The sequence below is a fragment of the Manacus candei genome, unplaced genomic scaffold (assembly GCF_025592945.1).
Source record: "Manacus candei isolate 608988 ecotype Guabito, Panama unplaced genomic scaffold, ASM2559294v1 h1tg000017l, whole genome shotgun sequence".
In the NCBI taxonomy this organism is placed as follows: Eukaryota; Metazoa; Chordata; class Aves; order Passeriformes; family Pipridae; genus Manacus; species Manacus candei.
In genome coordinates this window covers 3,940,764-3,967,289 of record NW_026138065.1, presented here as the reverse complement: position 1 = coordinate 3,967,289, position 26,526 = coordinate 3,940,764, and the positions used below count along the sequence as shown (strand labels likewise).

Here is a 26,526-nt window from a genome sequence, read left to right as displayed (position 1 = left end):
TTGCTTAAACCAACTTCCTTAGTACTTGTTATATATACCATTCAATAGGACGCACCTCATTTCTTTTTATACACTTCTGATGGCAGTTCAGTGTTGGAAAGGAAGGATGATTCATTACATTTGAATCCTCCCTGAAGCTGACACTGGTAAGCCATATCAGATACTGGTACTACTAGGTCAAGTGAAACTGCTTTTTATGACATGAAATTAGTGACAAAAATTCTCTAACTCTCAAGGAGTTACAACCTATTTGCATTCATAGGATGGGAAAAAAAAATTGAGTCACAATGTGCAAAGAAGAAGTACATTTGCCAAACAGTAGAGAAAACCCCTACATTACAAAACCTAATGATGAAATTATAAGTAATGTAAATGCACAAGGAAAGTGCAAATAACAGCAGAAAAAGTGAGGATAACAAGAAGCTAAAATGAGTGTTCATCTTCCTCAAAGCTTGAGATAACTTGTATCTTCAGAGCCATATACATAAGACTAATTCTTGATGGGTTTCTTCTATTCTTTCCAAAACACTTCATCCACACATTCTACATGTATAGATTAAGGGTATTAACCACTTTTATTTCAAAATAAAATATCTATAAGTAATTCAGAACCTTTGAGACTTTTCAGTTAATCTTTATTATAAACCTTATAGTTAGGTTGGTGTAATGAAGTCATTTTTTGGTCTGACCTATGACGGTAGGTTAATCATCCTTTTCCTGACTACATCATTCTTCCATTTAATTCTCCTTAATACAAACTAGCGCTGGGATGGGCCCTGAGGAGAAGCCATATGAGGAGTGGCTGATGTCACTCGGTCTGTTCAGTCTGGAGAAGAGGAAACTGAGGGGAGACCTCATTGGAGTCTACAACTTCCTCATGATGGGAAGAAGAGGGGTCAACACTGATCTCTTCTCTGTGGTGACCAGTGAAAATACCCAAGGGAATGGCCTGAAATTGCATCAAAGCAGGTTTAGGTTGGATATTAGAAAGAGGTTCTTCACCCAGAGGTGGTTGGGTACTGGAACAGACTCCCCAGGGAAGTGGTCACAGCACCAAGCCTGCCAGAGCTCAAGAAGCATTTGGATGATGCTCTTGGGCCCATGGTGTGACTCTTGGGGATGTTCCTGTGCAGGGATAAGGGTTGGACTCAATGATCCTTGTGGGTCCCTTCCAATGCAGAAAACTCTGGGATTCTGTGATTTGCCTCACAGCACCAGGGCCGTGGGTGCAGCACCAGGGACAGCGCCATGGCCCCGGCGGGACCAGCCGCCTGGGAACAGATCCTGCTCTCCTCGGCTTGCTCCTGGCACTCTCCTCCAGCTCTCTGCGAGGAGATGCACAGGCAAAGTGAGGGTAAACATCAAAAAGAAAGCTCAATATTTGAATCTATCATCTCCAACTACAACAATAAATTAATTATATAGGTTTAAAATAGACTACCACGTATCAAACCCCCTGGAGAACCATTATTGAATTCATATTCTTATTAAAGTATTGTTCAGCAGAGAGAGGGCAATCACTTCAGTGAAATTCATTGACTAAAAATGGGCATTAAATGAGGTTAAAATAAATTACATTAAATGACAGTGTTTTGATACTGCCGAAGTAGTCTTGGTTAAAGAACTTGTAAATCCTAAATTCCATAGCAAGAAAATAATGGAGTAAATCTCAGTAGCTTGGAATGAATCAAGGTGCCATAAAGAACAATGGTGTACCTGAATTATACAAAAATTAATAAATCCAAATAAGATGTCAAAGTTCAAGTGAAAGAAATTGTTCCACTCAATGACAGGCAAAGCTGTTCTGGTTTTAGTTTGAAAAATCAGTCATTTAAGACCATCACTATTCAAGGCTCAGGATGTGGGGGAAAGGTTATTGATTTATGCTGGGTGAAAACTTTCTGAGTTCACATTTCAGTCATAAATAATCCTCCACACATGCCAGATCCCAGCCTTTCTGGGGTATGACAGACCTCATTAGTTCATAATGCCATAACAAAGACTGTTGGAAGAGAATAGCATGGGAAGTGAACAGAAGCGTAGGTTGGCTAAGTCATAATGATTTTGACCTTCATCATTTTAAAACCCTGTCCATCTCTGAGACTAACACGAAATGTTCAATGCCATTTCCAAAAGCCTTAACGTAATACGTTTCACCCAAAGAAAGTCTCAAAGGCAAGAATGACAAAACTGTTTCTGAAATTAGGCTTCACTTATACATTCCTTCATGAAGGCCTATTCCAACCCAAATGATACTTTGAAAAGCCAGGAGCACTTTGCTCCCTCTCACAGGTAATTGCTTTCTGCAACAATATATTTCTGAAGGGTCCAAATTGCACTGCAGTCATCACTTTGAAATACATATTGCAAATCAAAATGCAAAGTAGTTGCAATGGGAAAATTCATGGTTCCCTTCTAGACTGGGAACTGAACATCAAAGCCCAACTCCTGTGTAGTATTTCAGTTCTAAAAGAATATGAAAGATGGTGGTATAATAAAAAGTAAGCATCACAAACCAATTAGAAAAAAAACTCATATTTTTTTTTACATACTTCTACTACTATCTGCTATTACCTTTTTCAGGGGGAGTTCTAAGAAAAAAAATGAAATAACAAGGAAAAAAACAACAACACACAGAAACAAAAAAAAAATCCTCCAAAACCAGAAAGCAATAAAAAAGTCTACAGTCATGCCTGAATTAATAACCAGCTGACATTTCTACAGGAAAATAAAAATGACACACATAATACAGCAGTGGAAACATTGTAAAATAATTCCACTTAATTGACATTTAAAAAAAAAGGGGAGCTGTTGCCTGATTGAATTGTGATGAATTTATTATGAACACTTTTAATTAATTTTTTTTAATTAAAAGAATGAAACAATGGAAAACAATTTCACAGAACAACTTCAATGTACACCTGCTCTAACTATCAACTTCCATCACAATTAGAATAAATTTATTCATTCCTTTTATATTATAAATTCAAATGTGAAGACTCAATACTATAATTGCCAAATAACAGGGTTAAAAAAAAAAGTGTCACAATTTCAACAAGAAAAGATTTCAAAGGAAAGCAAAGACTATTCCAAAGTACCTGTAATACATAAAGTGATTTAAATCTTCTGCTGGATAAACACATAGAATCCTCCACCCAAAAAAGAAGTATTAAAAATTATTAACAAATTTCTCCTGTATGAAACTGGAGGGAGAGAGTGGAAAAGGAGACTACACAATCCTTTATTTAAAGAAAAAAAACTTTTTATAAATAGAGGAAACCCTTGTGGCTCTGCTTCATTCCTACTGACAGACTGCTTATATCGGCTCATATGACAGAAGCCAGACCACCAATCATGTGGACTGAGAGTGGAGGAAAAAGAGTAAAGATAAATATGAACTCCCAGCTACTGTGCTGCTGCAGAAGTTTGCCTTGCCTTTAAAGATAGATAGAAACCAAAGTAGCCACCACAGGAACACCAAGTTGATTACAGTATGCCTTCACTTATCTACCTAGACCCATATTTATTTTTTTTAATCTACATGGAAATACTTCTGAAATTTGAATTGAAAAGCTACAAAAACAACACTGTAAATTTAGGTCTAGCTTGCTAGAGATACCTAAGGCATCTTAAAGAATAAGAACACAGTTTAAGGATTCTATGCGCAAGGCTTAAACCAGCTGCCTTAAACCTACAACATACCTAACTAGAATATGCAGAAAATTATATTTAATTCAGTGAAATTGCACATACTTAACCTTTTGTCTCTTTCATTATTGCTCTTTATGTGGGTCAGTGACTGAAACTATCAGGGTCATGTCCACCCTGCCTGTGGCATTTTAAAAATAATACCACTTTTTTCCTCTAGTGTAATATCAAGTAACCAACATATTGCCACAAACTTCTCTATTTGCGCTGCTTCCATTTGGAATGTTTTTTAATAGCAAACTATGTCTAGCAACTCCAGGGAGGATCTACTTGAAACTGCTTCCTAAGGAAAAGTTAAGTTTCTGACTTGACACAAAAATCCCTCTTCCACAAATACAATGATTCCATTCTACGCTCTAGTGATCGCAGTAGCACAATCTAAGGACCACATGGAAGGACACACAGGTTCAACAATCAAGCAAGGAAACACAGTATAAACTCAGAAAAAAAGTGTGAGACATAAAAAATAATTTTATAAGCTTTTTATATGACTAATTCTACCACTGTATTAGGCCTCTTCCAGCGCAGATTTGGATAACCTTGCCTCAGAGGAGGCTTTGTTACTTACTGTAATCACAAACACAGTAGCTGCACTGTCACTGCTTCATAAATCTCCACTGTTCTGATGGTATAAACTCTTGCATATACATAGAGTATAAACACCTTGAGAACGTGTGTTTTATTTTGAACTTCTGGTATTCTTTGAAACACTTTTATTCTCAAATTTATGCAAGAAGAATAAACAGCAGTTAGTTTTGGAAACTGCCTAGGAGGATCCTTCACATCTAAACTATTTATTTATTTCCTGGAATAGATACCAGGTGACATGATAGAATGAAACTGTTATTTTAGTACTGTCCGATCTTTTATTCATTTGAAAAGGCATAAAGAGAAGGACTCTGAAGAAAAATAAAAATGAGATAGAGGAATTAGTGAGTCACAACAGGTGTGAACTTCTCAGTGCTTCTTTATGCTGTCATTCTACAGAGCAGAGCTGCTCTTCAGGCATACGCTGGAACAAAACAAACCAATCAAAATAATCTATCACCAGATTATTTCAAAAGGAAATGACATGATAATACAGAATTACTGTACTCTAAATATATCATACCTAACCATGTCTTATGTGCAAAAGTTACAGAACTTAAATTGAAATGAAAGACAAAATAATTTATCTTACAATTTCCCACCTGCCAAAGTTACATGTATTTTTATTATAATAATACTACCAGTTGTTGAATCCTACCCATCAAAATAAGGTATGTGCACATACTGAAAACTGAAAGGAGCCACAAATTATTTTGAATAGGCAACAGTCCTAAATAGAGATAGAAGTATAGAGTTTTTAAGTAATAACTAAATTTACTAATAATTTAAGAGAAAGCATGGGGCACAGAGCAATTATACCTAACTCCATACAATTAAAAGTAATCATAGATTATATTCTAAGTTTATTATTAAAAAAAATATTTCAGAAAAGCAATAGAAAAACTTGAGAAAGGTAAAATATGAAAAACAACAAACTTATTTTTATTTTGCTTGTTTATTAAAGAAAGATCCTGAACAACAAGTAAATTTTAGAATATCAAATCTGTTTTTATGAAGCACTGAGAAGCAATGTTTCTCAGTATTGCCATCAGGAAATGTAAAGGCAAAGACATACATACTATTTGTTGCCTACTAGCTCTGCTTCTTTTGGGGTATTAGACAGATACAGGGAAGGCAGAAAGAATTACAGAACACTGCTGACACAGCGGAAAGAAATACAATTATCTGATCTGTTTACAGCCTGTCCTGCAGCTTAAGAAATGAACCATATTCTTCCCATGTTATAGGACAGAAAGATGCATCATGCGAATGCACAAGCAGATCAGATCAATTTTTTCTTAATTTGCAGCTTCACTCTCCATTACTGTGGTTTAGGTATAATGTTAGTCTTGTTGAAAAGAGACAGACTTTTAGTGTGTTCTTAAGCACTGAAGTTCATTACTGAAGTGCTTGATCGCCCTATAAATCTGTAGGTACGCTGTAACTAAAATTTTCTAAAGGAATTTTGCAGGATTTAGACCGAATAAGTAGCAAACACTATAGGATCCTATTTGTCACCTCAATTTTTCATCACTTTCAGGCTGAGAATAATAATAGCAGTGATAAACTCCAAGCTGTAATGTATATAACATGGTCACTAAAAACAAAACATGAACTGATCACATTTTAAGTATCAGCATTTTGAACTCTCTTCTGCATTCAAAAACTATTCCCTTGTCTAAAAATGGGAAATACCCAGGAAGGGTTGGTTAGCAGCTGTATAAGAAAATTCTAAATTATTTCTTATTAATATTTAAAAAATTACAGAAAATTTTTGCAGAAAATATTTGACACAAAATATTTTATGAGACCTTCCAGAGTCTTGTCCTTATCACTACAAATAAGAATAAAATAGAATAAAAAATACATCTCTATTTGCAAACCAAGAAAACTAATTTTAAAATGAATTAATAGCACTTTCCTTGTCATGGAAATGAAGTTATCCAACATGTTGCATTAAACAAACTAATCCAAAACTTAATTCAGCAACGTTTAGGTTGAAGGTAGGAATAAATTATATGACACTGCCCTACCGAAAAGAAGCTTTGGGCATATTGCATTAGAGCACATAAGAAGGAGACTGATTCATCCATGCAATCACTCCACTGAGACATGCCACTAACGGCATCAGTCTTCTCACTATTTGGATTTTTTAGTTAACAGAGAGAGACTCATACTGAGTTGTTCTCATTTCTCTACTTCCTTTCTAGGATTTCTCGAGTCAAGAAAATAACCACAAATTAAGTTCTAGACTGCCATGACAGCTAGACCTAAGATCAATACCCAGAATAGCAGCCTTGAAGGACTGGGAAGTAATCTTACATACCCTGTCCTGAGGAATTTTTTGTGACTATAGAAAAAATCCAGCAGTAAAAAAACAACACATTTCATTCACAGGGCTTTTAAATCAGTAAAGATGACAACAGATGATCAAAAATCACTATTGCTAATACATCTGGTGAGTGAAACGAGACATGAACAATACTGAAAATACAAAAGGCTCATGTCTAAAGTTTGTCTCAACAATATTCATTCTTATGAGTAATATATCTCATCACAACATCCTCCAAACATCTGGATATCAGTGACACCTAATATTGATTCAGCAACATTTGTTATTATTATTCTCTTATAAGCTGGAAACCTACCTTCTTTGTTCTTCTCCGTGTTCACCCGAAGGGACTGTCAAACATTCATCCATGTGACCATGCAATAACCTCAGAACATCCCCTCCTATCAGGTATCCTTGAATAAAGGGAGAAAATCAAGGGTATTTGTGTGAACGTAGCACCACACGAAACTATAGTTCGAACTGTAATAAATACAATTTATTTATTTCATTTTTTTCTGCTGGCATTTTATGTTACTTGAAAAAGAGAATCAGAAGAGGAAGATATCTCATACCCTGAGGAGCCAGTTGAACATTTTCAAGTGAGAAAAGCTCCAACTCAGCAAGTAGCAAAGGGTGGATCAGATAAAGAGGAGCCAGAGATGGGACCCTACAGAGTTTCCGCAACTCAGATCTAAGACTGAACCAATGGAAACAAGGAAGCAAGTACTCCTCCCTCAGATGAAAACATAAAGTGGGAAACTCCCATGTTACCTACTCATTTTGCTTTTGATTTAAGGATTCCAGTTTATATATTAACATAACATTCTTTAGTAATGGTTTGTACTAGAAACCATGTCAGAGAATCTGAATGTGCAAAGTGATTCTCATATGCAAAAACAAAATGAGTATATAGAAAGGAGATTTTGGCAGTGCTGTCCCTAAAATCTGAATGACAAAAGTTGCAAGAACATTCCACAACTGAATTTTAAAATATGCCAGATAAAAATAACTGATGTGAAATTTCAGTGTATTCTCTTTTATAAAATAGTATCCTAAAATCCCAAGATATAAGCAAAGAAAGGACCTGTAGCTTTAGCCTTCTTAAGGTTCTATTACAACACCCACTCAAAACAATCAGTCTGTAGAAAACTAGAAATCATTAGGTTTTACATTGTGACAGACTTCTCAGAAAGACAACTGTTTTCTCCTTCTCTGCGGAATCAGCATGGCACAAATTCCTTGTCCTTTCAATGTCAAAAAATTCATTAAAAAAACTCCTTCCTAATTCCTTAATAAAATAAATAATTCTTGAAAGTTGTTCTCTTTCTGTCTTTCCTCTCATTTTGTTTTTCTTCCCAACCATAGCTACCCACAAAACCATTCCCCATCTTTACTCTTAGGATTTCACATCCTGCTTCCAAGCCTCTCACCCATTTTTTACACAGTCTCAGGAACATGTAACTATGACTGCATACATCAAAATAATGTTAAATAATATTTTAAACCAGTACCAAAAGCCATTTAAAAAAATGTTATGAATATTATCATACCTTTATCAAAATGAGATTTGAATTAGCTGTTCAGTATTCAGTAGAAATATGTAGAAAACTATCACTGTAACTTTCAGTATAACCTTCCCTCTATTTTCAGAACATTAGTATATTTATTTATTATTCTGAATGTTTACATAAGAGAAACCCACACCCTAACTTGGCATAATAATTTGGTTTTTAAAGTATTTCATTTACCATGAGTCTTTCAATAATTAAAGTTGAGTCAATCTTACCTTGGGCAACTTCACTTCCTGAACTGATCGGTGCTACACTCCAGAGTGTCTGCTGGAAGGCTGCATCAACGTGTAAGCTACCATTGCCATAAGAGAGATGCTAAAACCAGGAAAGACAGAGGTTTTTGTTTGGGGTTAATTAAAAAATCTCATTACAGTACACAATAATAGTATCAAACACTCTTATTTCTTTCATACATAAATTTTTCCCGTTGACTGTGTAAGTAAACACAAAGTTAGACCTGGGTACCCTTCAAGAGACACTAGAAATAACGCTGGAACAGTAATGGCATATTTGCTTCAAAAAAACATACAACATCAGTACAGAACAGTCAGCTGCTTGGGGTCTTAGACCATAGCACACACTCTGAAGAGATTATTGTTAAATGTTGTAGGGTTCTTATACTTGTGTTCTTTCTTCTATACATAATGGGGTTTTCCACAAAGTCTGAATATTGGGATATGACATTAACCTGTATTTCAAGTGTAACTCACCACTTGAATATTTCTTGTAGGCCACTGGCTTCCTAAAACTGCCATCAGACCAAAGAAATTAAGTAAGCAATTTGTACCTTTGTAAGGTACTTAAGAGAGTTCACAAAATATCTTCTTGTACAAAGTTTTCAGGATCTAGGCAAATCTGAAACGAGCTTTCCCTGAAAGACTCACTTCCTACCGAAGCATTCAATGGATGACTTTCCTTTGCTCCATTACTCCCTATCTTCTGCCAATGTTGCAGGTCTTTACAATAAGTGCCACAGGTGCTTTTTCTTCTCAGAATTCCTTGTGTGTGTGTGTGTGTTTGTTCCAGCTAGTTCAGTAACATTATTGTCTCAGAAATTCTTATCTCAAAGCATATTTTATTGCATCCATACAAAATCCTTTGTCCCACACTCACAGTCAGTTCCTTTGATACACTGTCAATGCCAAACAATATAACATTACATAAGATTATGGAAACAAGTGTTCTGTGAATTAGCACCTCTTTTGAAGTATACTGTTTATCCTTATTAGGTAATAATTTTTCAAGTGCAGTAACATTTAGACACTTCTATCAGAACTCTATTTTAAACTACTGGACAGTAACTGTTTATAGAGTAGTATATGGTCTCTGTTTTTGTGTGTTGTGACCAAAATTACAACTTCTGGATAAAATAATTAATGATAAAAAAGACAAAAATCTCAATGGAGGTCAGAAGAAGGTAGATTCCCAATGACATTTGAAGAGTTCTTCTATCTTCCTACATGCACATATTCTAGCTGTACAGCAGTACAAAAAAAAGCACATCAGCTCATTTAGAAGGCTCCCGTAAGAGCTAATGGCATACAAATAAGTCATCTCACAAAAGTCATGTTTACACTGTACCAGTGTTATTCAGCATATGTAATAGAGAACATTAATGAAAAAACCAAGTTTTTGCTTCTTGTTTTGCCCTTACTGCAGTTATATAAAATACTGAATGGTAGAACAGGATGGGAGATTAGACTGCACTACAGCTCCAGTCCCGTTTTTGCCCTGTGGGCCTTAATTTTTTTAGGTTTCCTCTGAGATCACTACATCAATCCAGTTAGTGACAATGAGGAATTCAACCATTAGAGCAAAGTAGGAATATTACTTTTTGAGGAAAACTTGTCATTTAGGGTAGACAAAAAAGGAAGAGGATAACTCCTCTGTCATTTAGATCTGCAATCAACAGAGTACTTGTAACAGTGTGCTTTGTACATGTCAGTGAACTTATTTTCATACACAGTGGTAACAATTGAATTAGTGTTCTGTCTTTATAGACAGGACACTGAACAAAAATACATTGCTGACATCTCTCTTCAGAACATCTGTTAATTTTATCCATCCATTTGACTCCAGTTGCAGCTCTGATTATAATCCAGATATCTCAAGCTGAGTCACCAGGGAATTATAACTTTAAAAAATAAGGTTTAAATGACCTAATACAACACATGACCACAACAGCAGAGGTATATCTCTGCAATTCCCTTCTTCCCTTCACTTCCCTGGGTTCCTTGTAGCTTTCTTAAATTTACAATTGACAACAGGCGTCCTGCCATTTTCAGTTCCATAAACTATGGTGTTCATCCCTGGGAACCATTCACAGAAAGCAATAAAAGGGAGCTTTAACCATGTAGATAAAATAGTCTGTCAATGAATATCCAAGGATTCAATTATACAACATGTATCAAAAAAATCCCAGAAGTTAAGTGATGGCAGTTATTTATCCTGGCATAGCCTAACTTTTCAGTGCTATACTTTAACAATTTCAACATTGTTTCAAAACAATCTACTCTTTGCCTGTAACTTCCTGGTTAGACTGCTTGGCCTTGTACATTCACCATAATAAAGCTATCCAAATGAAACAAATTCCAGAATGCAATGTCCAGGATGTGGACATGACACACTGATGATGTCTCCATATGTACTACACAGATCTTTGCTGGCTGGCATATCAGAGTATGTGGCAAAAGCAGCACGTTACCATCATCGGTGAGGACCATACTCATAGCGCATCTTTTGGGTATGCAGTAACAACATATGCAGAGTAGAAATATGTTGGGTTTAGGAATCTTGCTGTCTATTCCAATATCGATATGGGTCTTTCCCACTACAGGTAGGGTGTCTAAACCAAATATTATTTTTTTCTGCACTGGTGCCTAGGCTCAAACAAAAAGCTAGGTTTCCCTTTTCTACTAATAGACCGATAATCCCCTAAACCAGCACTTAACCTCTTTTCAGAATTAAATAATGTTATTTTATGAATAATGGTTAACACTACAGTCTACATGCAAACTCTTAAGCATAAACTCCCAGACTCAAATCTCTGAGGATACTACAGGTTTCCCAACTTAACTTAACGGCATATTTTAAACTCTGCTCTGCACTGCTCTGCAGAAAAGTAACATAATCACAACTCAGTCCCTAGGTCTTCAAGAAGAACACAAGCTCACTGAAGAGTTCAGAAATCAGATGGTAATTTCCACAAGAACCCTCCAGCAGTGATTGCAGCAGCATAGCTGAATTTACAATAGCTCTGAATAATTAGATGATATATTTTAAATTTCACAGTCTGCATGGAAAATTCTGTTCTTCAAAAAATTCATGCGCACAAAGATAAAAACGTAAAGAAAGGAAAACTTTTGCTTCAGGCTTCCTCTTGGCTAAGGTGTGTCAATACTGACAGTTTATCTATCAATACGTATTTCCATTTGGAGTTTGATGACTCTGCCTTCAATCTGAGGCCATTCCAAAAAGCGAGAATAGCATAAGAAAATAATAAAGACAGACTATTTTCTTCTTCTACTGTTAGTTAGATTTTGAGAACCATGTACAAAACAGGAAATTCCCAGGATGCTTAAGTACTGCACACAACAGCATCATCAACCACACTCCTTCAGATTTGTCAGTACCAGCAGGTGTAGAGATAGATGGAGGTTATTTTCTTTCCTGTACACAGAGACTCTGACTACCCTTGCTATTTCCCCTTTCTCGCTAACTGACTTGAAATAACTACAATGATCAGAACAAAAAAAGCAGTTTCAAACCATTTAGGCACCTATCCTCAATGACCCAAGAACCTCTGAGATGTTCCAAGTCTTGAACGGACACCATTCCCACAACAGTTTATCATGACTAGGCTTCGCAAACAAAGATTTGGGAAAGGCTCTATCCACATTTGTTACAAGCGCACTGGTGGCTAATGAGGCCAATACGAGATAGACATGTCCGATTGCAAAAGGCACAGCAGAAAGATTCCTTAGGTGGTAAATTCTGCAAGACGCGATTCTTTCTGTGTTGCCTTTTCTCCTCAAGGGTGATCCTGCGTGCTTTCTCAAAGGAAGCAGCTGCGTTATAGATGGTGTGTCTCCAGACCTCCTGATTAGAGGCCAGAGTAGACCAGTTATGTTGATCAATATGGCCGAGGCTGAGATGTTGTTTCAGAGAGTCCTTGAATCTTCTCTTCGGGGCTCCTCTCATGTGGCAGCCAGTGGCAAGTTCACCATAAAGCAGGATCTTAGGGAGGCGGTGGTCCTTCATCCTTGAGATGTGCCCTGCCCAGCGCAGCTGTGTTCTCATCAACATGACCTCAATACTTGTGACTGCTGCTTGTTCTAGAACAGATGTATTAGTCACATAATCTAGTGGATGTTTAGGATTGTACGGAGGCAGCGTTGATGGAAGCGTTCTAGGAGACGCAGGTGGTGGCTGTAGATGACCCATGATTCAGAACCAATAAGAGAGTAGACAGCACTACAGCTTTGAAAATACTGATCTTGGTGCTTTTCTTCAAGTGTTTATTACGCCATACTCTTTTGTGGAGTTTTCCAAAAGCATTATATGCCTTTGCTAACCTGTCGTCTATCTCCCCATCAATCTTAACATCCGAGGAGATGAGGCTACCTAGGTAATTAAACTGCTGGACTGATTTGAGCTCTGATTGGCCAATGGTGATGTGGAGATGATGGAAGACTTCCTGAGGTGCAGGCTGATAGAGAACTTCTGTCTTCTTTAAGCTGACTTCCAGCCCAAAGTGCTCAGTAGCGTTGGCAAAGCAGGATGTTAAATGCTGCAGAGCTGCTTCTGTGTGGGCAACAAGGGCGGTGTCATCAGCATAAAGCAGCTCCCAGACAAGATGATTTAAGGTCTTGGTGTGGGCCTTCAGTCGCCTTAGGTTGAATAGGCTTCCATCAGTACGGTATCGAATGTAGATAACGTCCTGATCATCGAGGTCTGCCGTGGCCCTTTGGAGCATCATGCTGAAAAAGACTGTGAATAGGGTAGGAGCAAGAATGCAGCCCTTTTTCACACCATTGGTTAATAGAAAGGGCTCAGAAAGTGCATTGCCATATCTGACCCGGCCGTGCTGATCCTCGTGGAGTGAGATGATCATTATAAGGAACTTGAGGGGACAACCTAAACATTCCAAAATCTGCCACAGACCTTTTCTGCCCACAGTATCGAAAGCCTTGGTTAGGTCAACAAAGGTTACATAGAGACCTTTGTTCTGTTCCCTACACTTCTCTTGCAGTTGTCTGAGAACAAACACCATGTCTGTGGTACTCCTGTTAGCTCTGAAACCACACTGACTTTCAGGTAAAATTCCTTCTGCTATAGTGGGTATTAGTCTGTTCAAGACTATTCTTGCCAGGATTTTGCCAGTAATGGAGAGTAGAGTAATACCTACAACAGATACACAATTGAGAACGCATATATCGAAGTGTGTGTGGTGGGGGAGGGAGGGATTCATATGCTTCTCTAGTTTTCCTTGGTCAGTCTGGAAGATGTTCACAGCAGATATATTTCTATCTTTAGAAATAAGTCAAAAATAATGTAATTGTATCTATAAAGAAAACTAAAATACTAAACTAAACAAAACAAACTACACTCTTTTTCTGTTTTTTTCCTTTTTTTTTTAATTAGGAAGGGAAAAATATTTTGCATTAAAAAAAGAAATTTCCAATGGGTTTGAAGTACTGCAAAGTCCTGGTTTCTCTGCATTTCTCTGAACTAGTTTAAACAGTTAGCCAGCAAATTCAAAAGCAAAGAGAACTTTTTCATAGATAAAGAAAGAGAATTGCCAGCAATATACTAATCAATTCTCACCCCTCCACTCAGCATAAATGTCCCATCAGCAAAGGGAGAGTAGAAGGTAAAACCCACAGACACTCAGAAATTACCATTACAACTCAGCCATCGAAAACCATCTACTTAGCTACCACATCGCTGAATATGGGTAATTGGAGATATATGGCAGGAAAGCATAAGGAACCCACAGAGCGTAGACGGGGGGAGTTTGCATTCCCCCTCTTCATAGTAGCTTTCCTTCTGCACTGTAACCACAAAAAGCCTGAAGCACATCGGCTACTATGCTTCCAAATCATTATCATTTTGTACAATTAATCACAAGAGCTTCCATTAACAAAATATTAATTTTACAGAAGCGAGCATCGAAAGTTAGGAAACATCAAACAAAGAACCCTATGGAAAAAGAATGGCTTCTGGTGAACACATCATATTACGGTCTTCAACGGCATGATCCTGTACAATTTTTTCCCTATGTACTGCCTCATTGTATATACAGAATAAAGGAGTTCGCTTTGTCAACAGGTGCTCAGTGCTTTGTTTTCCCCTCAGTCTTCAGTCTGCAGTCTCATGCTTTATTCAATATAGTCAATTCCTCAAAGCTTTGAAAAGCGAATTATTAATTTTCTTACAGTCTTTTCTCTTGTTTTTATTTCACAAAATACAACAAATATTAATGAATTCTTTCTCAAAACCCCAAAGAAGTAGCATTATAGTCCATTTTCCAATGGGGCATGGACGTACATATTACACGAAGAAATTTTCATTAATCTAAGATGCTCAAGTTAAGGTGACAGGGACCTTTTTAATTTCCACTGTAGACTGCATTATATGTAGTTTAATATTCAAGGCAAATCTTACATTCATCTCAGTCGCAGGTATCAAGACTGAGAAACTCTGAGACTTTAACCTCTAGCAGAAGGAGGAGACATGAGAAACACGACTCCAGCAAGGAATATTCCCAGTAAGGGATGAGTAGTGACCTCTGCAAAGCAAGTCTAGTATACAAGAAAATCTACCCAGCAAATTCCACAGCAGTCTGATACAGAATCTAATTCTCCAGGAAAATAATTAACTAAGCATCATACCATCCATCTTTCAAATGCAATTCCCAGCTCAAAATTTCATCTTCAAAGTTGATTCATTCCACATCTTCTCTGCTACTCAGCCCTGACACATCCATCTAACTTTTATTATCACTGAAATAACATTCCATAAAAAGCCAGTGTGACTGTATACTTAAGAGATTTCATAAAAATACACCAGTGCCATAATTTTTGTATTTTCTAATGCCTGTGATTTTTCAAAATTTAAGAAAATAATTTTTGTGGTATCACTTATATGTAATTTTCCTATATTTTTTTTTTTAAAAAAGGTAAAAAATTCCCACAGTGACAGTGACCTGTGGTTCATGTGGGTAACTTGAAAGCAATTTTTTAAACATCTGCCGCTTAAACTAATGCAAAAATCTCAACGGAAATTGGCTGTCAGCATACCACATGTGATTGCTGTGCCTTAATACAATGGGTTTCTTGAATAGTTGTTCACAGTAGTTATCTCACCTCATTGCTCCAGGCCTCTACCATTCTTTTCCTTACCAAATCTTTACCCCTTTCTCACAAGAAATTCTTTACTGTGAGGTGGTGAGGCACTGGAACAGGTTGTCCCCCATCTCTGGAAGTTTTCAAGGTCAGGTCAGATGGGGCTATGAGCAATCTGGTCTAGTGGAAAGTGTCCCTGCCCACTGTAGTGGAATTGAAACTAGAATATCTTTAAGTTCCCTTCCAATCCAAGCCATTCTATGATTCTGTATCTCTCGCACAGCCAAACCAGCTTCCTGACCCAATTACAAGTCTACCTTATCACTCAGAATTAGGACTTTCTCCTGCTTCAGAAGGTTCTCCTGAGACCTACAAAGCCTAAGCAGGGTCTTTAGGCTATTTTTCTTGCTCAACCTCTTCCCACATCAACCAGTATTAAACTTCTTTCCAGAAACTCACCATAACTCCCGACTGTCAATTCTTTTCTCATTTCTTGGCCCAAGACATTCCTCTCTCTGGATCTTTGTCCAGCAGTTTGGTTCTTCCCAGATAGCCCACTTCTCTACAGATCTCTCTTGTCATCCTTCATTCCCAGTCCCACTCCACTGTTTTTTTTATCAATTCTCCCTGCCAAAACCACACAGATTTTCTGCCCTAAATTTTGAACCTCAGCAAGCAGGTGCCTACTGCTCATCACCATCTTCTTGTCCCAGACAATTTGTTAGTCCCTTACTGCCTGCCTGTCTTCAGCTGACAATCCTTTCAGCCAGTCAAGTCCCACTCAGTTTCCCTCCTTCCCGCTTCAGTCCCACTCCTGTCACTGATATATCACCTGCCTTTTGTTCCTTTTACTTTGTCATAGCTTCTTCCTCCACATATCTTAAATGACAGCAGATCACCAGCAACACACACAACACTGAGTTCTCAGCTGTCAATACAGTGCCTGACTTCATCCCTGCCTTGAGCAACCCATTTCAAGGAGTATCTACTCCCACCAGGGCTGGGGTGTATTTAATTATTCACTGTAGAGGGAGTTTAAACAGTTCATTAACACGCAGGAGGCACAAGAGATCTAGCTTATGTAAAACAGTCATCAGACTTTTAGCTACTAAAAGAAAATTTAAACAATCTTCCCTGGGCATGACCAATCTCCATTATTTCAGAGGAATGTTTCTTTATTAAGCTTAAGCAAGAAGAGGCTTTTTGCCTTTTTATTCCTTTCTCTTTTTATTTCTTTTATGTTACCAAGAAGTACACAAGAAAATTAGCTCAATTTTCCTAAAGGTATGATTTTTTTTTCTTCCCTGTGTTTGAGCTCAGTAACATCTGAAGTCTTCTGGAGGAACTAAAAAATATTATCTCAGACTGATAAAAAAAGACCAAACAAGGGGAAAAAAACAGAAATAGATGCTACTATTTCTAGTAAGTTATTTTTCACATTGCAAGCACTTGACTATAAGCACTTGGAAGCAGGACTCTATAATGCAGAGCTGCTTGACAACCTTAATTATTGGGAAGTTCTACCAGCCTCCACAGTAACATTTCTATGTGTATAAAGACTCCATGGGAACTGCATTATGATCAGTGTAACAGAGCAGCTCAACACTACCTTGGTTCCACTAATTTCAGGTTTGTTTATGCAAATTAAAACTATTTTTTTAAAAAATCTTTTTTATAATTTTTGAACAATAAGAAATTATGGAATTGCGAATTTACACATAAGAAAGCGAAGTTCAATACTGAGTTTCATACTTTTACAAAAAACTGAAAGAGAAGAATATTTTTTTTTTACATTTAAAAGAAAAGTCACACATTGCTGTGTTCCCTGGTAGTATTTCACCAACAAATGATACAGATATTTAGAAGCTGTTTCAAGTATATGATAATAAATAAGACAAATAAAACTAAGAGCTGAAAACAAACAATGTATTTGATGCAAGAAGATGCAGAGGCAATGCCTCTGCAATACTGAGGAACCTGTCCTCCTGTTCAGGAGTAATGACAGATATCAGCTCCACCTTTAAAATAGTGTGATCTAATTTGGATGAAATTATTTTTGAAAGGGAACTCTGCCATTAGTTAACCATGATAAAAATCTTCAAGGAAAAGCTTACACTTCAAAGGAAACCTTCTGATTAGCTTCATATTAGTTTCCAGTAGTCAAAAAATATTTAAAAAAAAGGTCACTTCAGTCAAATAAATATCAAGATTTGTTCACAGATCTGCATAATGCAGCTGCAGGTCAGCACTGCAGTCACTGAGACAGCAACTCAGAAACTACATATATACCACAGTGCAGAAACCATTGCATTACACTGAAATCTGTGCACTGCAGATTCAAAGTTGGGGGTTTTTTCCCTCCTTCCTGACTACTTAGCCAGAATAACACTGGTCTCATGGATAAAAATTTTCAGTTTTATCTTCACTTATGCATTTTGTATTTCAACTTCATGTTGAAGGTTTTTTTCTTGAATTATGTTTAAAAAGACTAAATTATTCAGAGGCTTCACAAATTTGAAAGAAATTAGAATTAACTGAACTTCTAAATTATCAAAAATTGGCAATATTGAAAGAAATCAGGATATATAATTAGTAATAGGCATGGGCAAACCTCAGTGCAAAGGTAGATACTATTACGTACAAGTTGGGGAAACTTGCTGGAAATATTACATCTGTTCTTTATCAGGCTGCATTGCCTGAAGAAAGGAAATACAGCAACTCTAGCTTGAACTTAAATGGTGGCAATATTTATAGCAGAACATCTTTTTGCTAACAGGGTTCAGCAGAGCCAAGTTTCCTCTCTGAAGTATCTGGCAATAATGCAGCTCACACGTTATATAATGCCACAAGCACTTACGTAAGTGCTTTTCCTCAGAAATTCTACACAGGAAAATAAGGATCCAAAATTCCATTGTATAGGTAGATAATTAGAGTCAGAACAAATGAATGACTTGTCCTGGGATATTGTTGTGAGTCAACAAACAGTAAAAAGTCCACATCTCTGGACCTTTAGCTTATGATTTTAACACTGATCTTCCTGTAAGTTTAGTTCTTGTTCACTGCAAGTAAAAAGGTCACTCTTTGGGGAAAAAAATAGAGCCAATTGTCCCAAAATATTTTTTTTTTTGTGGAAAGTGGGGAAGCAGAACTATAGCAAAGTCCTGATATTTTCTTAATAGGGGTAGCCAACCAAATAAGGTATAAACACTAATCTACTGACTACACTGACTTTGTGAATTTATGATCTCAGTGTTAAATTAATTAAGCTACAGTCAGAAAACTGGAAGACTAACTAATGAATATGACATAGTTCTGCTCTCCTCTTACATTACATAAATTCAGCTAAGAGCTGACTGCATTTTGAAAAAGCCATGCCCTGTGAATGAACTCTACTCATCTGTTATTTTTACATGCACATCTTAGCCCCAGGGTGGTTAACCTATTTGTCTTCATTCAGAAAGAATTAGTGAGTTGTTTGAAAACATAGAGCAATATTGCAATATGAAAAGGTGACATTCCAGCCCTATTCCTAACAGCATATTTACTCAGAACATTTGATAGAAAACTTACTTTTCCCTAAGGTTTTAACCATAGAGTACACAATATACAGAAGCCTATCCTTCAGCATCCTGATGAACATCATTCTCTGGTAAGGGATCCATCTGAGGAACTCCACATCCTTAGAAAAAGCATTCCTCAGCTAGATTAAATAGAGTTTGTTTGGTATCACTCTAAGCAGCTTCACAAAAATAACTTCAGCTCTCCACAGTCCTAACTATTGTAAAAGGTGCAAGTTGCTGCATTCTTTAAGAGTTGTAGAAAACAGCAGCTATAACACAACACTGCATTCGACATGAAAAAAATTTACAATTTATAATATATGCATTATTAGATGTATACTTATAATATATGTATTACTTTCAAATTTAATGTCTATTGAAGTTATTTTTCTAAATGGCCTAATGGATTAAGACAGTAAGAAGCAGCTTTCATGAAAAATATTCACTCATTTGTAACTGGTTAATACAGTTTTTATCAATTATTTGAATTTTCATAAAAGTTTCATTGCTTTATTAACAGTAATATAATTACTGAATAGGTAGGGAAAAAAACAAATATTTTTATGATTAGGAAGGTACATAGTTTATCAGCTCTTAATTTAGTCTTGAAAAACATCTGTTTATAAAAATGTGTGAGTGCATGTAAGAGTAAAATTAATTTGCTGAAACCTTGCTTCCTCTCACTGTCAAACCAGAGCCGTATAACTGAAATAGGTTTAATAAATACTCATTAAAGCCTAGTTCTAAATCATGTTACAACTATAATTCGGTGTCATTTCTCTCTACACTGAAAATATAATTTCTTTTTAGTATACTGATATTTTGCATGGCAGATGAAGTATACACATTAACACCACGTGTTGACAAAACTCAGTCTCTGCAGACAGCATCACACATCTTGCTGCATCAAACTACATGTGACAGCCTTGAGAATCAACAGTTGATGCACAAACCTAAATAATATAAAAAGCTGAGCTGATTTACTAATTAGAGGGCAAGAAGTATAAGTTCAGGCATATGCCTACAGAGAGATACTATTTGGAGCAAAATTCAACTTCAGCAACCCAATTCAATAACGCAATGAAACACAATGTCTTTAAATAAAACCTTTTCATGAATCAGATTTCTCATTAATTTAGTCCACAATAAGTTGTTTTTCCAATGAGTCTAATTGCAATTCTCCTAAAAGTAGTTATTTAAAATAACTTTAAAATGTAAAGATGATGAGAAAGTTGACAGAATACGTAATTACAAAAAATAACTCATTTAATGAGTTACTGAGCCTCTAAGTAGAAGTTACAATTATATTATAATAATTATATTCTCATTTTCCTATGCGTTTCCAAAAATGGAAGAACATTTTCAATTGTATAATTAAAGTCTTATTAAGCTATTCACTTTTTTCTAAATACTGTAAAAAAAATAAAAAATAATGTCTCATAGTAAAAAAAAAAAAAAGTTAATAATAGTGAATAAAACTTAATGTTATATGCAGATATCATGGAATATCCTGAGTTGGAAGGGACTCACAAGGACTGTGAAGTCCAACTCTTGGCCCTGCACAGGACAGCCCCATATGCCTGAGGGCATTGTCCAAGTGCTCCTTGAATCTGTTAGCCTTGGTGTTTTCGCCACTTCCCTGGGGAGCCTGTTCCAGTGCCAAATAATCCTTGTGTGAAGAATCTTTTCCAATATTTAACTTAAACCTGCCCTGACACAAATTCAGGCCATTCCCTTGGGTCCTGTCACTGGTCACCACAGAGAAGAGATCAGTGTCTGCCCCTCCTCTTCCCCTCACGAGGAAGTTGTAGACTGCCATGAGGTCTCCCCTCAGTCTCCACTTCTCCAGGCTGAACAGTCCAAGTGACTGTTCATAGGGCTGTTCATCAGCCACTCCTCATAGGGCTTCACCTCTCGACCCTTCACCATCTTTGTGGCCCTCCCAGATCTGAAAAAGTTTTTGATAAACTCAAAACAGCTCTTGTTTAGAGATTCTATTTTTAGGTTGTTTTGCCAAATCACTACAGCTGATTTGTCAAAAGCCTCCAGCAGAATTGTTTTCTTCTTATTTTGAATTTCCTTTACCATAAAGAATAGTTCAGGTGTTTGCAACACCAAGAATTCCAAAAGAAATTCATGTTAAAGTGTGGAAGAGTTTCATCTCAGAAAGAATGGGAGATACTTAGATGAAGAAAGTTATTTAAACCAGTGATAAGAACCAGCTACCACAGAAATTTTTAAAATATTTCAACTATATTCAATATTAAGTATTTTAATTATATTTAATTATGATGTGTCAGTAGCTCTACATATTAAACTGTACATAATCCTAATAAAATTATGGTAACGAGCTTTAATTTATATGTAACAGCATTGTTAACCTCAGAACACTCAAAGGGATTCTAAACATCTCAATTATGCAATTTGGACAGATTTTTTTTTTCAGTGTTTCCTTGTTTTCATGATTAGTAAATTTTTCAACTTCCATTACTGAAATGGACACAAATTAGGTTAGCCATATATTGAAGTCGCACTTTCCAGACCTTCAGTGTCTTGTGTTGCAAAATAGTATAAAAAGAACAGTTTAAACACCTTAAGTTTTACTTTTGGAGGTGGAAATGTAAACCACACCTTATTACAACACTTTCTGTAACTGTTTTTTTTTCGATAGAAGAACTGTACAGGTATTGTTACATAACTTACCAAATATCTTTCTGAAGAGACACTGACTAAAATAAGATCGTCTCCAACACGCACTTTTTCTCCTTCTGATCGTTGCTTGGAAGCAGGATGTATGGTCCACCAGCATGCCTCACCTATATCAATATTAAGTAAGGAAATAAATAAGAAAGAAAAGGTCCAATCTTACAGACATTACTTTCACACCTATCTCAGTCCTAAAGTTTGTTAATCAAATGTTAATGTGTTTTCAGTAACTAGTATCACTCCTGCACCACCTTGTCAGAAACTCAGCTGGAAACAGTACACATAAGGAGACAACTAAGACCTCTGGAACAGTGATGCCAGACTAAGGAGGCAGCTCTGTGTTCTTTAGGCAACCTGGTCCAGGCTGCTTTTGCTAAAGATTCACAGTCACCTTCTTAACAGATTCTGAAAAAGACATCAAAGAATATTCTGCTGGGAATTAGGACAAAGAAATAGAGCAAACCATCACTAAGGGCAATGAAAATAACCATTTACAATACTGCTTAAACCGATATTTGATAGATCTCATAAATTCAAATTCAAATCTGTTCTTCAACTTGAACTGATTGCTAGTGTCTCTAATATTTATGAGTCAAAAATTCTGTTCCCACGACAAACCTTACTTTCTGATATGCTTCCTGAACAAAAAGCTTGCTTTTCAGAAGAGAACTCTTTGATCTTGAAATTGGTCAACTATTGCAGCTATTAGCCTTACTACTCCAAGTTAGAACAAGACTTTAAAAAACAAGCAAACTTACATCTAACTACAGTTACACCAAATCGATTGCATTGCAAGAAGCAGTATTAGTCTTTAAAAAAATAAAATAAATCCAAGTCACCAATAGTTTAAAGCTTTAATAGAATTTTTATTAAAATAATACATTTTTTTAAAAAATTTCAGTGAAAGGTTTCTACAGGAATTAAAACTTGGGAATATTCCTTTAGTTATATTCACTAATATAAATTTATATTTAAATATAAGTAGATATATTTATATCTCATAGAAAAGAAATTAAATAACTTATTAGAAAACATAAAGATACTGAATATTTAAACAAGAAAATACTGTTTGGTTTCTTTAGTTCTTAAAAAAAAATCTTACTTTTTATGAGATTTATCCATAGGTCTCTTCTGATTTTAGACTGAAAGTATTCTTCATTATCTAGTCTTTTTAACTAGTGTTTACCTGTTGTGTCCTCTTGCAATCCTACGTCAAATGCCAGCTTATCCATTGAAGATCGAGATGTAGAGAGGCAGCATAGATACTATCAAAAGAAAAAAGCGTACAGAACTTGTTCCACTCACTTCTGATAATCCACTAAAATATAAAAACCTACTAACACAGGATTGACTATTCTTAGATTATCCCTACTAGTTACTTTCAAGAACGTGTATGCCTGATAACCGAATGGCACTCAAGGAGACTTGACAAAGATATATGTTCTAAAATAACCTCTCAATCTATCCAAGCTATCTTTCCACTGAGACAGGAAATAGTGAGAGTGAAAATAAAGGAATTAGTTGAATCGCATTTCAGCTCCATGAAGCCTCATCTGTAGTTAAGGAGTTTGGAACCTATATAATTCATGAAGGAACTGAAGACTAAGACTTTTGTCTAAAATACATGCAAGAAGGAATTTCCTTTTCCATTCAGCCTTCAACATATGCTCAGGTTGACAGCAAGATGCCAGCTGTTTCTTCAGTCAAAGCTGATGTAATATGGAATATTCAAGGCAAAAGGAATGAGAATTCACCAACAGACTGATGAACAGAAGATTCAGCACTGCGGGAGCCAGACTTAGTTTTAGCACTTGCCCAGATACAACCAGCTCAGTTTTGTATTTCCAAGCATCTACCCTTCACAAAGGTTTCCAGTAACCATGAGTAAAACGCCTCTTTGATGTGAATAACTCTCCAGATATCAGTAAGTGGCAGTAGGGTGGGCACTTTCAAACATAACTTTCATACAGAAAAGAAATCATTGCTGCTCACAACTCCTGTTACATACCATGCCGCTGTAGGAATGGCGCAGCAAGATTGCATGCCCGTAGAGTAGCGTTCGGTGACCACCACCTTGTGCAGACTGAAAGATAAAAAGAAATAATATAGTGGTATGTCATAATAAAATGAGGCCTTTTGAGAAAGAAAGGAAGAAAAACAAGAGAAAATTGAGTACTTTGTACCATCACCTATTTCGTATAAAATATGTTCTAGAATCTTCAATCCTTCCTCCTTGGGCTGAAAGTAGGCAGTTCTAGAGAAGAGCAGCTTTGATGTGTCATACTACCTTCTACACACTTATGTATTTGTTAAATCTCTCCATATTCACCTATTTTCCCTCCAAATTACTTACTTTTATATAAAGGTATGCAGAGTGAGGACATTCTGAAATATTCCCCCTATTTTACCAGAAAGTATTCATCAGCCACCTTGAAGAACATCAGCCTGTAGACTCCTTGTCCCCTGCTGCTTATCAGACAGAATTCTTTATCTGCTAGGACAGGTAAGCTAACTCAAAAGTATTTGGGGGTTATGAAAAGTCAGAAATCATGCCCAAGTAATTGTTCCTCTTGAGAAACGCAGCATGAATTTCAAGTGAAAAAAAATTAAAAGTAATAAAATTCACTTTTATCCTAAGAAACTACAACCACAATTTTCACAATTTTCAATACAGTTTCTACTAATCAATAATCAGTTTAACTACTCATGAAAGAATAAATAAATCTTGTTAAAGCATGAGCAATGCTTCAACTTCTGCTGAAGATTTACATATTCCTTAGACTGGGATGCAGATGACTGGCACTGGACAGGAGCAGAGACTGTCTGACAAGACACTGTCAAAAGCCTAAGCTCGTATTTGACAGAATAACTCATGTAACATTATGCACACCACACTCATCAAGAAGTATTGATAAATACATATTTTATGACTCTATAAATGTGACAATTTCACGAGCAGCATTATTCTTTCACATAGATTCCTAATTTAATTTCTCAAATACAGTATTTATATCCCTTCTTTTACCACAGTAGACTGACCTTCTGTTTGACTGGAGCATCAGATTCATTACAGAATAAACTAGACACAATCATACTGTCTTATGTCTCTGGCAACTACACTTCAGTGCTGAAGATCAGTTTAACTGGTTATGATGGTAACACACAATTATTCCCCCCCCCTTGTTTACTCATTGCCTTGCTTTATCTTTTATTCATTTGCATTTGTTGATCTTTGAGTTACTTGGTCAAGAAAAACATAATAGGAATAGGTGATGAAAAAGTGAGTACTTAAAAAATAATAATTTTAGCACTTTTAAGAAACTGTCAAAAGTTTCAGACTTTTATCTTTATTGAGAAAAGAGCAGTTTGATAGACACAAGGTATATTCTGACTTTAAGCAAACTGCATAGCAGTCAAAATGCAGGGAGGAACATTCAGTAATCTCTCTGGAAGACTGAATGACATGAATTTGTACTGAGAAAGAATCAAAGTCATGGAGTTTGTCACAGACACAGTCTTGACAGTAAGATATAAAGGCTTAGCTTTGAACTACCATTAATACCACCCCATTTTCCAAAGGCACAAGGAAAGAACAAGACATTTGATAATGTCAGGCCCACTGTGCCAAAGACGAATGTCTGCTGCTCATCACACTGGGGAAAAGAGAAAAAAATGCTGTGAACATACTGCCCTACCAGCATTTCACCAATATTTTAATCAAAATTATTCTGTGTTACTATTCATAAATTTGATATAACATAAAGATTTAGTTACTTTTTGTACAAAAGATGAGAGGAGTAGTGTGACCAACAAAATCACAGCAATGTTAGTTTGCCCTTACTTTGGCCATATTGGTTTGTCTGTCTAGCACTTATTTTGTTAAATGCTCCCTTGTAGCTGAACAGGAAAAAGGTTGGCTCAAAACAACTTCAACCACTCCTGTGAAAAATGGCAGAGTGGTTTTAGAAAATTTTTCTAAGAGGATTAAAGCAATTCTTTTTAACCAATATTATTTTGCCCATTAAAAAATGCAAGCAAGTTTGCTGTCAGTTTCTTTGATGGAAAACAGAGTTGCAAAAAAACATTTTAAGAATTTCCCACCTAGAGGTTTCTGAGAGGAAATCATAATTAAACCATCCATGTTGGGGGGGGAATTGAAAAGATGAGACAGAAAAATACAGAAAGGCTAGAAAAGAAAGCTGGTTCTATAAAACTGCCTTCCATTTCCTTCCATTTTGGAGTTTGTCTTCCAGGATATGTACATACCTATAAGTTCATTTCCTATTTTAATGGCTCATTTCATAACTAAATACTCAGCATTTATCTTTATGCCAGAAACTGCATAGGAAGTAGCGGTTGGACCATGATTGTCTACTGAAAGAATCGTTGATTTTCAAAATGATCCATTCTATTTCCAGCAGAAAGCTGCAAATTTTCCATATGTTAAAAAAAAAAAATAAATAAAATAAATTTAAAAGTTAACAACTGGACTATTATGGCAAAGTTGCAAAATCGAAGATGAAATCTGCCACTGAAGTTTTACCAAGTTTCTACTAATACTGCAATAATAAAAAAATTTCAGAAAACTCTGTAAGTAAGACTTCTTGGAAGCCACAGTGTTGACTAATTCAATCCATTACACCACGACTTCTGCACAAATATATGAATGGCATTATAACGCAAGCAATTTACTAACAACTACATTATTTATCATG

At 36.1% G+C, this 26,526-nt stretch overlaps 1 protein-coding gene across 2 annotated transcripts in view; it reads right to left on the bottom strand.

Moving 5' to 3' along the window:
* The window catches only part of RYR2 (ryanodine receptor 2), a 389,904-nt gene that overhangs the window by 202,648 nt on the left and 160,730 nt on the right, over positions 1-26,526 (bottom strand). For both annotated transcript variants that reach the window (XM_051783768.1, XM_051783769.1), the window contains 5 exons: positions 23,820-23,894; positions 22,998-23,076; positions 21,809-21,921; positions 8,415-8,514; positions 6,945-7,041 (listed from right to left, as the gene is read on the bottom strand). In XM_051783768.1, the coding sequence (XP_051639728.1) occupies positions 6,945-7,041; positions 8,415-8,514; positions 21,809-21,921; positions 22,998-23,076; positions 23,820-23,894 (464 nt within the window). The remainder of the gene's footprint in view (positions 1-6,944; positions 7,042-8,414; positions 8,515-21,808; positions 21,922-22,997; positions 23,077-23,819; positions 23,895-26,526) is intronic.